Here is a 15,060-nt window from a genome sequence, read left to right on the forward strand (position 1 = left end):
TCCTTCTAAGAAAAAAACCCCAAACAACACAACTACACCGTGCTAGGCTGGTTTTCAGTATTTTAAAGCCATCTTTAATAATCAGTTTAAATCTCTTCATCAAGAGCAATGTTTCCCATGCAGCTGATGGGAGGTGGCCTTTGGTAGCAATAATGCATTTAAACATTGAGCAATTCTAGTACCTGTCTTCTGGAAGACTGTGGGCAGAAAGACTTAATCAGTGCAACAAGTTTTCTAACCCTTTTGACTGACTCCCCTCAGCCTTTTCAGGTAAAGACTGCCAGGCAGCAGAATTAAAGCCCATTCAGACATTATATTAAGGAAGCAGTATATAGAGCAAAGGTGTGGTGACACGTGAATTGCTTTAACAAAACCGTAACCTGCATCACTTCAGTAATAAACAGGAATTGCAATAAGGAGAATTTAGTAACGTATATTCCAGGGAAGATACATGAACCAAAACCTGTTACAGATTCTTCTAGAAGTAGTAGTTCTGTCTGGCAGCTTCTTGCACTGTCCTTAAGTAGCACAGAGCAGAATTTGGCCTGTTTTGCTTACTGTGTTAAATTCTTCTAGAAGTAGTAGTTCTGTCTGGCAGCTTCTTGCACTGTCCTTAAGTAGCACAGAGCAGAATTTGGCCTGTTTTGCTTACTGTGTTAAATTCTAAGCTTTCCAAGTTAGAAGTTGGGCATTCAGAGAAATTTGTTAAGGCATATACAACTACGAAGGACAAAAGTGGAAGAATCATGCTTCTAGATTATCCAATAATTCACCGAAAAATTCGTAATACCAAAGCTGACTTCAGAGGATTTCCAGAGAGAAGAAGGTTCCCATTTCTGTGTTCTACAAAAAAGCCCCCAAAAGGTAACTAAAATATTGTGATGCATAAAAAGCAATGTTAACTTCTACTGTGTTGAACTGATTTCACCTCCATCTTTATCCTAGCTGTAAAATACTAGAAAAAACTAAAGTAGGAGAGGAGATATAAGAGTTGTATTTGAATCAATTTTAGAATTGTACCACCAAGGTTTGGGTTTTTTTGTTTGTTTTTTTTTTATTAACTGGCACCTTTAGCAGTGGATTGTGGAGCAATTAGTAAGGGAATCCTTCTGAAGATGAAAGCAGCAGCCATTGTGCCAACTGAACCTTCCCTGTTCACCCAGCTTCACTTTTTCATCTCTATGCCATAGAGATCATGACGCTTCTGGCTTAAAATAGGAATTTGCTGACGTATTTCTGCGAGTTTCTTCAAATCTGCGGAGGGGAGAAGAAAGAACTATTAGGACAGCAATCGAAAAGGAAAGCTCCTGACTTGCTCAGAGGTAAGGCAAGGGCAAGAGCAGCTTTCATGGAGAATGGGTCTGTAGGGCACTGCAACTGGGCAGCCAGGGCTGAAGGAAGCCTCACCTTTGCTCTTTCCTAAAATGACAGCTTCCTCATAAGTAAGGAAGCTAGAAGAGTATAGTCAAGTGCTGCTTGTTCTTGATTTAATCTAGCAAAGGTGGAGAAGGGATGAGAACACTGCATCATCTGTAATTGCATGTGCAAGCCCACAGACTTAAACTTTTTCTTCTTAAGACTCATGAGCCATACTCAAGAGAGAAAGCAGGAAAAAAAACTTTTAGCCTTACCTATGTCTGTGTATATAACTGCTTCCTCAGCCCCAGCTTTGGCTATGACTTCACCCCTGCAAAATTAAGCACATTTGTTCACAGCATTAACACAAAGGTCTCAAGGCATCAGTCCAGTTGCTGCTGTTTGTACAAAAGGGAGTTCCTACCCTTGATGTCTATGGCTATAAAGACAGGGCTGTCCTAAAAATAGCACCATAATTCGTAACTCTAGCATGATGGAAATAGCTTCCAGGCTTTATATGTGACACATACATACTTAACATAAGTATGTTTCTGAAGATCAAGAATCATGGTAAGAGCAACTATGAGAACCAGTGCATGTAAGCATGCAATATACCTCAAAGGGAGAGAAACAACTTCACCAGGGACAAACATCTATGGCAAAGACTAACCCTTTCTCCTTTCAGATCCTCCTGACTTTTAATAGGACTACACTTTCACTCTGCATGAGCTACTGCACATTATTTATCATGTCTCCCACTAGGTGTTCTGTCACTGCTTTCATCCTATAAAGTTAAAAGCTCAAGACATAGATAAAGCTTTTCTTACTTTGCAGTCACCTGGAGGAGAACTATCTGTGGATTTACTTGAAAGGAAAATAACTTCCTGAAGATTTGGTCACTTTTACCTCCTGTGCACCTGCGTGACTTCTGCTTAAGTTAGAATATGTCTCATCTGGCTGAAGACATTCTTGTTCTTTCTTATGTCAAAGCAGTGTTGTTCTTTGAGGAAATGAAATAGTTTTGTGCAAGCTGTTTAAGATGGTTTAGTTCTGCACAGAGAATTACCATCATGCATTGTATATAATAGACTGCACTTCAGGGAGAAGTTGAAAAGGTCAGCAGCTTAACTAATGCTAAATACTAGTACTAAGTATCTTCTTTGCTACCAAAAAGAATACATACTGTTAAACTAGTTTTAGTTTCTCATCTTTCATTCAGACAGTTTTAAAGGATGATTTTGAGAATGTAGGCTTAAGTTTCAGGTGCTTTTTACCAGGAACTTACAACATTTTTTAAGAGTAGATGGAAACGTGGGACTGAAATGTGACTAAGTAAAACATTTTTTTAACCAAGAAAAAGTGGATTTTTTTTTTTTTTTCTGAACTCACCACGGATTTACTACAGTGCTGTGTCCCCAGGCAACATAGGATGCTTTTTCATCTCTAGCAGGAGATACTGTAGCTACATAGACTTGATTATCAACAGCTCTGTGTTCACAGAAAGATGAGGGAAGGGGGGAAAAAGTGAGTAGAATTTTTTTTTAATAACACCAATTAATTAAGCTGAAGAGAAAGAATTCACTCTGAAAGGCAAGCTATACATCCTCCTAAGGATTAGCCAAAATTGTAAACGATATGAAGGTCAGAGAAAGCAGAGCCTGGAAAGAAGTCTCTAGCACCTGCTCCAGAGTTGGTAGAATGAGTTACACGTTCATTCAGTATGTAGAAAAGTTGATTGAAGCTGACCAAATGAATAAATAATACAGCATTCAGGAATCTCAGGGTCTATTTCTGTGTGTAATTAGAGCAGTTCTCAAATGGTTACTGGCTCTTCTGTCTAGAAGTTTGTGTGTGAAGGGTGCTTACAGAGCCATGGGGGAAAGGTCCTTGAAAGGGCATAACTGGGGAGGGCCGAGCAGGAATGAAGGATAAGCATTTCCTGCTTTTCTCCTTGACAGCAAAATCATTTCGGTGTCCCAGGCAAGGCTTGAGGAATGGTGCAGCTCCAATAGCAGAGTGGCCCTACAGCACCATTTCTGATGCAGAGTGTCATTTAGAACACAAGAACAGTTCAGTTCCATGAGTGAAATTCCCTCTGGAACAGAAGGATAAGCTGTTACTTTGGTCTTACCGTCCCCTTTGTAGCAGTTCCCAATGAGCTGGTCCTGTTGTCAGGTTAAAAGCCCCTGGATATATCAGCAGCTGGCAACCTTTGTTAAAAGAAAATTAGAACCCAACCATCACTAAGGAGAAGATGGTTTACCCTAGAATGGCCCTTCACATTGAGAACTCAAGGCAAGGTTTCTTTCAGTACTTCCTGACCTCTGCCCAAAATGGAACCAAATAAAGCCTGTTCATGCATGACATGGGTGATACTTAGGTCAGCAAAGGCCTGTGATACATTACCAAGTGTTGGGATATACCCATCTCCATCACTCCATCAGCAACTGTGTATCAGGAAATGATTGTTACTTTACTCAAGGAGAAGGGACACTCATTTGAATAACAGTTTTGGCCACAAGATGCATTTTGCTTTACCAGGTGAGAATAAGAGTGCCTGATCACACAGACTGCCCAGCACGTACCACCCTGAAACGGCCCTGCACAGTTCAGGCCTTAGGGCTAACCATGCTCCATTAGGTGACCCAGCCTCACCTTTCTGTCCGTAGATTTGAGCCATCTCAGCAAATCTGATATCATAGCAGATGCCCAGGCCTACTTTACAGTATGCTGTTCTCAAAACACAAGAGACAACAGTCATATCGCTATCACAAGTACACAAAAGCAATCACAAGACTCCCTGTAGCCATCCTGCCAGCTGTTATTTTATGTGTCTCACAGTAACAAGAGGAGCTATATTTAAATGTGTATCCTTATCTGTAACAAGCATTGGCTATTTGTGGGGGAGCATTCATGCTTCATGATGAGAGGAAGACTGTGAGAAGCAGTCTTATCTACCCTTTAACAGCAGCCATTTCCACAAAATCATGTTATATCAGGTCTCTGTGTAATGTGTTCCTCTCTGATTTAGCTGCAGGTTTTTCAATTATTTTCTTTTCAAGAAAAGAAAGCACACACTGCTCTTCATGGACTAAAGAAACGATACAGTCGTGTAGTTTCTTACAGCATGCACATTGCAAGGAGGAAAAAGTGACCACGGGAGATGAGACTCTTCAGAGAGCTCGGTAAACAGGATGTGTTCATTTTTGAACAATGGTAGTGGGGGGAGTAGGTGTCTTGCTTTTTTTGTCTGATGTGGTTCATTCAAGAACGTTGGAATGGGATTTACAGTTGTCTCCATTGTTATCATCCTCACATGAAACAATGTGCCAGTGTAGCTGTTTGCTACATATATTCTTTTCCAAGCCATGTTTTGTAAGCATCATTTTAAAGAGGTAACTGCTATGAAAAAATACAGTAACTTCTCTTTAACAAATCAATAGGACCACTATTTATTAAGGGAAGTGCCACGATGTATGCTTCAACACTTTCTACTGCTCTGTCCTTTTGCAATCATATCGCCTTTTTAAAAGTTTCAGAAGTGACCCACAGGCTTGGAACAAACTTAAACTATGGTTGTCAAATGCCTAATATAAATCTGATAGTCTAAAAATCCATTGGGGGGAGGGGGGGGAGAGAGAGAAATCCAGAATGACTGTAGTGTTATTGTGGTAGAGCTCCTTAAAGAGAGGGCTTGTCTTATACTCACGAGTATCAAACACGGAGAAACTATTCCCTGGACTCAGTGTTTCAGACTCTTTGAACTGTATCTTTCCAGGAACATTAATGTCAAACAAATGAACCTGTAATTATAGTATGATTAATAACAATTAATATCAACTTCTCTGCTTGGTCTTTGAGCATCTTTGTATTAGGCATGTGTTTCCTAGTTACTGTTATCTAGACTACTCTTTTGTCGGGATCCCAACTAAACATTGCTTAGGATTGTGAGATCTCCTAAAGATGATTTAAAGCAGTTTTCTTCTTTACAGAAATACACGTATAAAATTATTTAAAAAAAAAAAAAAAAGACTGGCCATTTTAGACAACACATATAATCCTTGTGACCCAAGTGATGCACATATCAAATGTTTATACTGTTTAGAATGCCCTGTCCTTCTCCCATGCAGTAATAGAGAGTAGTCAAAACCAGCTAAAAATATAACAACTACTTTGGAGTATGGCTCTATATCTTCTTCGTGGAAAGAATCCCTGCAAAATAGCTAGATATCTTGATCTAATGAGTAATTTTGCAAAAGAAAGGATACATATAAAATGTCTGGAATTTGCCAGGATGATTTTAAAGTATGTTAATGCAGGTGATATCTTCCTCTCTAAGATTTGAGTCCCATTCCTGAAAAACGTCTCCAGAAAATACCCTCACCAAGTCATAAAGTTCCCATGACTTCATCTATGCAGATGCCTCTTAGCCCCTGCAGACAGTCTTTATCCCTCCCTTGCAACAAAGATTCTGTTCCTGACCACAGCTTCCTAATAATACAGCTGTTTTTATATTATTATTTGTTCATATTTACACTGTACAAGTCTGCACTTGTTCTACAAACAACTACCAGGCTTGCAGACTGCTGTGGTATGATAGATGGAAGGCAACATACTACTTCAGAAAGTAATCTAATAGTGTAGCTAAGTGTAGAATCAGTTCACCAAATAAATTAATACCTGTACCACCTTATTTGTTCCAAGTAACCTTGCATTCTCTTTTTTGTTTTTCCTTGAAAAAAATAAGATGTTGTTCACCTAAGGAATGATACCTGTATGCATAGTCAGGTTAACAGAAACTACACTCATAACTACAGTTATGAAGAGGAGGTAGTTTCTCAGAAGGCACAAAGCAATGTCCAGGTGGAAGACGACAGTAAGCAAGCATCAACCACAAACAGCAGACACAGCTTAACTATGGGACTTGGACTTCAGCTGTCTGCACTAATCCTACATATAGCACACAAAAGTATGTAAAGAACAGTATTTATGGTAACAGAAGGACTAAACCCACTGGGAACCTGAGGGAAGATCCTGATTCCATGTAAGCAGCACTATATTTTAGAGCTAGACCAAGGTACACGGATGAATTGGATCAGGATTTACTCTTTACCGCAGTCTTCCCAGCATCTGGGAAAAGCCCATCATGCCTTCTGCATTTTGTCATCCTTACCCAGAACAAATTTATGACCAACTTTAGAAGGGGTATGTACATGTCTCAAATAAAAATTACATGCAATTTTACTGACAGTACACAACTTCTTATTAATGCAAGCTTCTACTAATTCACATCACCTTTAGGCACAGATGAAATCATTTGTGCAACACTGCTATGAAACCTTTCAATAACAGTATTCTGCCATCTTACCTTCCTATGCTTTGCCAATATAGCACCATCAGGCCCAAAGACAGTACATGTATTATACAGTTTTCCATCATCCTCTTCTGGAATGGATCCTTTGTAAAGGTGAGAACAAAGATTTTCCCCACTGTATTATATGGAATTTTGATCCAATGGCACTATTAGACATTGCCCGTATTTCCCTCAATGAGATGGTCACTAAGAGTAAACTACCTCCAACGAGATATATGCTGCACTCCTTTGCAACTTCTGAGAGCATTTGTGTTGATTCGCCAGGGATCTTCTCTGCATACTCCTTAAAGTACTGAGTTCCATATGGAGAATTAAAGCATTCCTAGAGTTAGGGAAAAAAGAAAAAAAATTACATTAAAATCCAGTAACACCACTGCAAGGAGATGTACTTGACCTTTCAAACTTCTATCAATGTTCTCATACAATCTTTAGTTACAAAAGTTTATTTTACAGGAGTTCAATAAGCAAATCAGAAAATATCAGGAGCCCAGAGAGACTTAACAGTCAGAGAAAATGTGGTGGGTGTGTTGGTGTACGTGTGCCAAACATAACATGAGCTAGGAGTATCATGTAAGCTGCAAGTTACAAGGCTAGCATATTTATCAGTCTAGACTTAGCAAGGGATGTTCTCATCAGAACAATGGAACAAGTTCCACCTAGCTCATTTGCCAAGTTACAAGCTGAACAGATCCTTTCAAAGCTGTGAGATGCTTGTGCTTGTCCACAGCCCATGATTTCTTCATTTTTAAAAGGACCTTTGCAAAAGCATGCATTTCTCAAAATTACTTATTCTTTTGCTAAAACAATCCTTTAAACACCATTTCCTCACAACTGAACAGTGTCTTCTGTCCTACGCTCTAGTTAAAGATTTGCTGTCCCTCAGAACCAGTCGTGTAATCTTTAGACAGTAAGATTAACAGAGCAGTTTAAATGCCTAAACTAGGTGGCTAGCGGTATTTGAGATGGCAAAAATATCCAAAGCTTTTACTCTGCGTTATATTTGCTGGCTCTGTGAGGATGTGAGACTTGCCATCCCCATTCCCAATACTTTTTTGTCCCCTAAAGGAGTATAGCTGAAGGCCACAGATGGGCTATCAAACAGTACCAGCACCTACTCTTCAGCAAGTGATTCCCAGCCCAAGCACCCGCCTCAATTGTTACCTTTGCTTGCTGGAAGTTGTACGAAGACCAAAAATAAATAAATAAAAAAAAATCAAGCTGTGAATAGCACAGTAAATTTATGCCTTAATCACTCAATCAAACTTAACAACCGTAGTAGATTCTACTGAACTGGAATAACTGAACCAAAACTGGATGGATGTTTTTGCCCTGTATACTGGGCCAGCAGCTACCAACTAACCCACAGCAGAATTTGTAGATGAAAGAGGCAGGAAGGGAAGTCTCCGCATGCTGTCAAATGAGCTTCCCACGCTTTTGAAAGTTGGATTGAACTTCAAGGAAATGAAAGCAATGCCAGCTGCCTCCACCTTCATCTTGCCACTTGCAGTGTCAATGGGGGTGGTACTGGAACCATAGGCTCAAGAGAACAGGCAGAGCTCTGTGCAAGGTTGCACTAGCAGTGCACGGGGCTGTTCGTAAGTTAATGCTGGAACAAAACTGCAGGCTGTCTGCACAGATCCCCTAGTCCTGTGCTCACTGGGTGAAAACCTGGCTGGCTGGATGAGCCCAGAGGGTTGTGGTGAATGGGGTGAAATCCAGTTGGTGGCGAGTCACAAGTGGTGTTCCCCAAGGTTCGGTGTTGGGCCCCGTTCTGTTTAATATCTTTATCGATGATTTGGACGAGGAGATTGAGCGCACACTCAGCACGTTTGCAAACGACACCAAGTTGGGAGGCAGGGTCGATGTGCTTGAGGGCAGGAAGGCTCTACAGAGGGATCTGGACAGGCTGGATCGGTGGGCTGAGGCCAATCATATGAAGTTCAAGAAGGCCAAGTGCCAGGTCCTGCGCTTTGGTCACAGCAACCCCACGCAGCACTACAGCCTCGGGGAAGAGTGGCTGGAAAGCTGTCCGGTGGAAAAAGACCTGGGCATGCTGGTTGACAGCCGGCTGGATATGAGCCAGCAGTGTGCCCAGGTGGCCAAGAAGGCCAACGGCATCCTGGCCGGCATCAGAAATAGTGTGGCCAGCAGGAGCAGGGAGGTGATTGCCCTGTACTGGGCACTGGTGAGGCCACTGATGAGTACTGGTGAGTACTGTGTTCGGGGCTGTTTAGCCTGGAGAAGAGGAGGCTGAGGGGAGACCTTATCACTCTCTACAACTACCTGAAGGGGGGTTGTAGTCAAGTAGCTGGTGATAGGACGAGAGGAAATGGCCTCAAGTTGTGGCAAGGGAGATTTAGTTTGGATATTAGGAAAAATTTCTTTACCGAGAGGGTTGTCAGACATTGGAATAGGCTGCCCAGGGAAGTGGTTGAGTCACCAATACCTAGAGGTATTAAAAAAGCACATAGACAAGGTACTCCAGAACATGGTTTAGTGGGCATGGATGATGGTTAGACTCGATGATCTTGAAGGTCTTTTCCAACCTAAATCATTTTATGATTCTCTCCAAAGTGGTAAGAATACAGGGACAGATCTTTGAAGTGCTGTCTATCAGTTTCTAGATTCAAATGGGATTCTGTTTTTACTTCTTTATCCATAAACATTACAAATTGTTTTTCTCTCACAAATTTTTCCTAGTTCAGAAGTGAAAAAAGTTTAACACGTCAAGGCTAGCATGTCACAGGAAAACTGCCATACGCCTCTGCAAAGGTGTAGATTATATACTCAGTGCAAGTTAGTTTTGTCCTTTACCTACTGTGACATTAAAAAAAAAAAAAAAAAAAAAAGTGGAGGGAAGAGAATATTTCATCCTAGGCTTACATCCTAATGCCAGCATAAAATTTACCTCCCAAAAGTCTCTGAAAAACCTTGCCCTTGTTTGACAAATTTTACTCTAAAAGCATAAATTGTCATTGGCAAAGCAAGTACGTCAACTAAATAGGTCTGGAAAACTCAATGTTTGTACACATGATGAAACTAGCAAATAATAGATAATCTCAGTGTAGGAGGCCCAGATGGAATAATCAAAGGTAACATTTGCAACACAAGGGCTGTGTTAGCACAGAGGAGCTGGGAGGGTTGCTTAAGACCTCGCCTGTGACAGCAGGAGGGAAAACATTCTATGTGTAAAACATTCAGACCAAAAGTTCACTCAGAGAAGAACTTTGCACGCCCTGAGTCAGATGCTGCAGGGCACAAGGGTAAACACACATATCCCCAGGAACAGAGGAAAAAAAGCTGAAATCTGCACTGGGAAGGTCACCTCATTGCCAGCGCACTCATTGTATGAAAATTCAGCACAGTAATCATGGCTGAAGTCCAAAAAGTAAATCAAAAATGATCAGTAATTTTAAGTGGCTATTTATGTTCCCACACAAGGAAATCAGAAGAGAATACATTTTAATCATAATTCAGCCACAAATGACCCGCTGGAAATGTCTTAAGTCTATTTTGTTTCTCATGTAGTATCTAATCTGGAATGATTATAAGCAAAGGGAGTCACTGTATACTTGTTTTCTTTCATCTTTGTATCAACATTCTTTAGCTGAAAATCGCTTTTTCCTACATTTCTAGCATGGAAGGCTTCTGCAAAGATTCAAACCACAGTGTCACTTCCGTGACTTCAGAACATACCAGTGACGGAATTGCCTGGGATTTAAACCAGCACAAACTTAACCAGAATCTTATATCACAAAAAAGACAACCTGCAACCTGCTTTTTTTTTTTTGTTTCTTGTTTTCCCCCCTCTTAAGTGTGCTGCTAGACAGAACCCCTGTTTTTTTCCTATTTTGGAGTCTCATACAGCATCTAAACTATCCAGAGAGAAACGGGAATATATAATGCATGACTAACACTAGAAAGAGGTTTCCAAGGGTTTGAGGTATAGGTGCTAAGAAGACCATGATCTTTACTCACAGGTAGAGCCACAACTTTTGCTCCTTTAGCTGATGCTTCTCTCACCAGTCCACAGGCTCGTTGAAGGTTATCTGATTTAACAGCAGATACATGAAGCTGAATAAGAGCCAGGCGGAAGTCTAATGGCAGAAGAAGAAAAAAAAATTAGTCAGCAGAATTCCCCCAGGAAAAACTCTTCAAAATTTGAATCCACTAATAAGCATTTAACAAAATAAATTTGCTTATTTATTAACATATACAAAACCCCCTTCCAACTCATTCTGTGGTCTGTGACTCTGGAAACAGTCTCTTAAAACAGGGAGAACATTCAAACCTAGGCTTGCTAATGGGAACCATACATAGCCATCACTCTGCTCAGGTCAAAGATCACAGAGTTCACATACTAGTAACACTTAGCCTAGGCAGTATCCAGCCTAAGTTCTACTGTAAGATATGGTGTGACAGAAAGGGAGACCACTAGTCAACCTAGACCTGCTTCTTCCTTCCCAGTTTGCTACACGCTTTGTGAGCCTATCTTTATGTTGCACCCGTTGCCTGATGAGCACTGCATGTCCTAAAATGCCACTAGCAAACTAAACGACTGGATAATCCCAAAAGCACCAAATATGGGAATAGTTTGCTTTTATCCCTCAAATCACACCTGGCCTGGGAAATGGCTATAGAAAACCCATAAAGATAACATCTTTCCTGATCATTTCCTTGCAATTTGGTTTCTAGCCAAGGGACAATCGCAAGTGTTATCAACACTGTCTCTACTGTGGCTAAGCAGGATTTATATTTGCAGGATCTTGAAGTACGCAATTGGGAGAGGTCAAACCAGGTTTTGTGCACACCCCTTGGACTTCCTTCCATGAATCTCCTAGTACCTTGGGCTGTAGGAAAACACATCCTGATCAGGTAGAACCATCTCCTTTTAAAAAATAAACAACACTCTGACTTCATAGAAAAATACCTCAGTTTCAAAGCACCTCTCTTCTCTGGAAAACTCCCCTGCCATACAGTCAAAGACCACTATGGGATAAAGAAAAAGCAGCAAGCAACACAGCCTCAGTGGTCAGGGAAACAGAACGAACTGATTCAAGTGAAGATGAGATCTGGTCAGGAACAGTCAAGGCAGAATATCTTCCTACTTTAGTTCTCACTTCAGTAGCTAAGCAGCTAATTTCTAGAGGTTAAGCAAATGATTAACTGCTCACTTTGCCACTCTTCACATGAGAGACTCTTAATATTTGGTTCATTGAGTAAACAAAGCTTCACTGAGATTTTGAACAGATGTCACCATAGTTAGCTTCCAGACACACATAGATAACCATACTAAGAATCTGTCTAAAACTTTCCATATTTGTGGAATGTGTTTTAGCTCAGAAAAATTGGACACTTAAAGATTTACATTTCAGCATAAAGTCACTTTTGCAAGAAAACCAAAAGAGCACCTACCAGGAAAAATTTTACCTAACTTCCTTCACATAATGTTTAAACCACCAGGAAACCATTAACCTTACTTTCCTTATGCCTCGGGTTTGGAGTTTGTTAAAGGGCAGAATTAAAGGTCAGCCGCAACAGAATACCTGTAGTTGTACCCAGAGTTTTGTTTAAAATTAGCGTTGAGGCATAGAAGTAATAGAAATACAGAGAAATGTGCAACAGTGCTGTAAAGGCCCAAGATCTCCTCTTCTGGCCTTGCTAAGCTGCCTCAAAATCTTTAAAAGCAATTCTTAGGATAAGCCTGTAGCAATGCAAACCACAACCAGGTAAAAGCACATCGGGGTACAATACTGGTTCATATTTGTATCACTATGAAGCACGGTTTTTTTCGAAAACCAGAAGCTCAGCACATCCGGATTGTTGGGATGAAGTTTCCCGACAAGCTGACGGTTGCAGCAGTACGGACAGAAGCACGGCAGGCGTTCCCTACCAGTCCATTACACAGCCAGCGTGCCCAGGGCAGCTCCCTCCAGGACCTGAGTTATTTCACACCCCTTCGAAGGCTCACAGACAGCACCCAGGGCCGAGGCCTTTCCGACCCGGCCTACGACCGGGGACTACCGGCCGCGGCAGCAGCCAGCCCGCGGCCCTTCCCCACGGCCAGGTAAGAGGATAAGGGCCCGCTGGGGAGAAGCGGGGGCCGGCAGCGGCTGAGGGCGGCCCCCGGGGGAAGCCGGCACCGCGCCGCGGCCCCTCTCCCCGGCTGAGGCCCGGGGCGGGAGGCCGGAGCTCCGCCAGAAGGGCGAGTTCAACCCCCATGTCGGCCCTTTTCCCCACGTCGCCGGCCGAGAGGGAGTGCGAGGAGGAGGAGAGGTAGGAGAGGAAGTAACCGTTCCTCCGCGGACGCCGCCACTCACTGGCCATGGCTCCGCGCGCCGCCTGCATCCCCACACGGCCCCGGCTCCTCCCTTATAGAGCGGGGCGGGCCGGCACGGCGCATGCGTGCGGGCACCGGGCAGGGAGGGGGCTGCTGGGAAATGTAGTCCCGCTGCGGCTGCGCCGGCCGCTGCCCCGGCAGGAAAGGGGAGCGCCTCGCCGGCAGGGCCTGCGGCGGGATTTGTTTAAAAACGACGCCTATAGTGCTTTTAAAAAGTCTGGCTAGTTCCTTGACCCGATGTCGCAGCACTTCCCCACGCAGTTCTGCTGACAGAGCTCGAGGGAGCGGCACAGCCACCTTCAGAGCAGGAACGAGGAGGGGATGATGTACCCCAACCCCAAATGGCCGCCGAGCCTTCCCCCCTGGGTAACCCCAGCGGATGGCAGGGAGCTGGGAGTACTCCTCCAGTGCCAGTTCAGCACTCGGCAAAAACACAGCTGTGCATCTACAGCTCTTGGGGCCAGAGCTGATGTGCTGACATTGCATTTTTCCAGCCCCGTGTGATGGGTAGTAGCCCTGAATTTGTTAAGGGCTCGTCCCAAGAGATCTCTAGCAGTTTACAGGTAACTCCTTCACCTGGCACATTCCCATCTTCTTTTACAAGTGGAGCATTTTCTAAGGTAGAAACTGATATGCGAACTGCCATGCTGGTTTTATTACTAAACACTGAGTGCTCGCTGTTAGTCAACACAGAACATTGTAAAATACATACATGAGGCTGCAGTCTCAGGCTTTTTAAAAGCATGTTTGTAGAACTGTAGATTCTTGTTGGGTAGAGGCAGTATTTCTCACGCAAGAATATCTCCACAAGTTGAAAGCACACAACAGCAGAAGGGGCAAAGATAAAACAAAGTGGGTAACCCAGGGTGATCAATCTCTTACACACGTTGGGCTGAAGCCACTTTCAGGAAACATGCAAGAGATAAAGGAGGAGAAGTATGCAACCACCATAAAATGCACAACCACCACTGTGTGCAGCAGTTACAAACCTTCCTTCAACAGAAAAACTGTTCAATCTAGCCCTTTGGAGCAGGAAAGGGAGCACATCATTCCAAACTGAGCAAGGCAAAGGATGGAAGAATTACTGACAGTGGACAACTGCAGATGAGGAGGGGATGCAGCAGCACTTTGGCAGGCCTCCCTCCCTTTTACACATGCCCATGGTAGCAGAAACAGCATATACAAAGTTGTTGGGTTTTTGGTTTTGTTTGTTTGTTTGTTTGTGTGGTTTTTTTTTGTTTGTTTGTTTTTTTAACAGCACACCTTGCAGGACTCCAGGTGTGGAGAACAGCTGTCTCCTGAGTTCACACAAGGTTTAGGGCAGAGCACAAAATAAGAAATAAGTAGTGAAGCAGTATCATCCCTTCAAGGTGAAAAACACAGGCTAAAAACCCAGTGTTTCCCATGGTTCAGAGAGATAACAGTGTATTTGTCAAGGTTCAAACCAAAAATATCTGATAGCACTAAATACACCCAAAAGAACAACTTACACGCTATCACCCCCCTCCTTCCCCAAAAGGGGAAACTTTCCAGCCATTCAGTAGACTATGCCTATATTGAAAAAGGTTATTTGACAGTATCAAAAGGTTTGAAACTACAGCTGAAATGCACTTGGAAGGAAAAGCTACAAACACTGCTGAGACCCATGTGTAACAGGAACTCAACAGCAAGTGATCTTTACTTGCATATGGAGAAGGCAATGTAAATAAAATCGCATCTCCACAGTCAAGAGTATTTTTCATGGGTAATACATGTAAAGTTTTGTACAAATTCTCATACAGATCAGAATCTAAAAGAATCTGTGAGCCAGCTGAAGAGCCATCAGTAAGCACAGAAGCACTGACCCTGGCTATGAAATAGAAAGGTAAGGGCTTCCATTTGGCAGGAAAGCTTACTCTGAGAAGAGTGTTTCTTTCCTGCTACAGACCTCGTTTCTATTACCAAAATAAATACAAATTAAAATCCCAGCAACATAGCAGCCATCATATTC

General features: G+C 42.5%; 1 protein-coding gene across 2 annotated transcripts; it reads right to left on the bottom strand.

The window, feature by feature from the left end:
* Positions 1 to 976: 976 nt before the first annotated feature.
* On the bottom strand, positions 977 to 13,121 carry NIT2 (nitrilase family member 2). Of its 2 annotated transcripts, none has more exons than XM_075034293.1 (10): positions 13,051 to 13,121; positions 10,709 to 10,827; positions 6,932 to 7,052; positions 6,725 to 6,813; positions 5,066 to 5,159; positions 4,012 to 4,086; positions 3,488 to 3,566; positions 2,746 to 2,844; positions 1,632 to 1,687; positions 977 to 1,254 (listed from the first exon to the last, which is right to left on the bottom strand). In XM_075034293.1, exons 1-10 carry the CDS (start codon positions 13,076 to 13,078, stop codon positions 1,166 to 1,168), a joined length of 849 nt encoding a protein of 282 aa, XP_074890394.1. In that variant the 5' UTR covers positions 13,079 to 13,121; the 3' UTR covers positions 977 to 1,165. The 2 variants fall into 2 exon arrangements, with proteins under 2 accessions (XP_074890394.1, XP_074890393.1); XM_075034292.1 differs by having other exon boundaries at positions 13,024 to 13,078.
* Between the last annotated feature and the right edge of the window lie 1,939 nt (positions 13,122 to 15,060).

The sequence above is a fragment of the Buteo buteo genome, chromosome 8 (assembly GCF_964188355.1).
Source record: "Buteo buteo chromosome 8, bButBut1.hap1.1, whole genome shotgun sequence".
Lineage (NCBI taxonomy): Eukaryota > Metazoa > Chordata > Aves > Accipitriformes > Accipitridae > Buteo > Buteo buteo.

Excerpts from the sequence above, each read along its gene's own strand:
- NIT2 (XM_075034292.1), bottom strand. The coding sequence starts at position 13,078 with ATGCAGGCGGCGCGCGGAGCCATGGCCAGTGAGTGGCGGCGTCCGCGG. Across the intron at positions 2,845-3,487 it reads GAACTGCTACAAAGGGGACG|AGCTGTTGATAATCAAGTCT; the intron begins GTAAGACCAAAG and ends CTGTGAACACAG. Across the intron at positions 1,255-1,631 it reads AGTTATATACACAGACATAG|ATTTGAAGAAACTCGCAGAA; the intron begins GTAAGGCTAAAA and ends TCCCCTCCGCAG.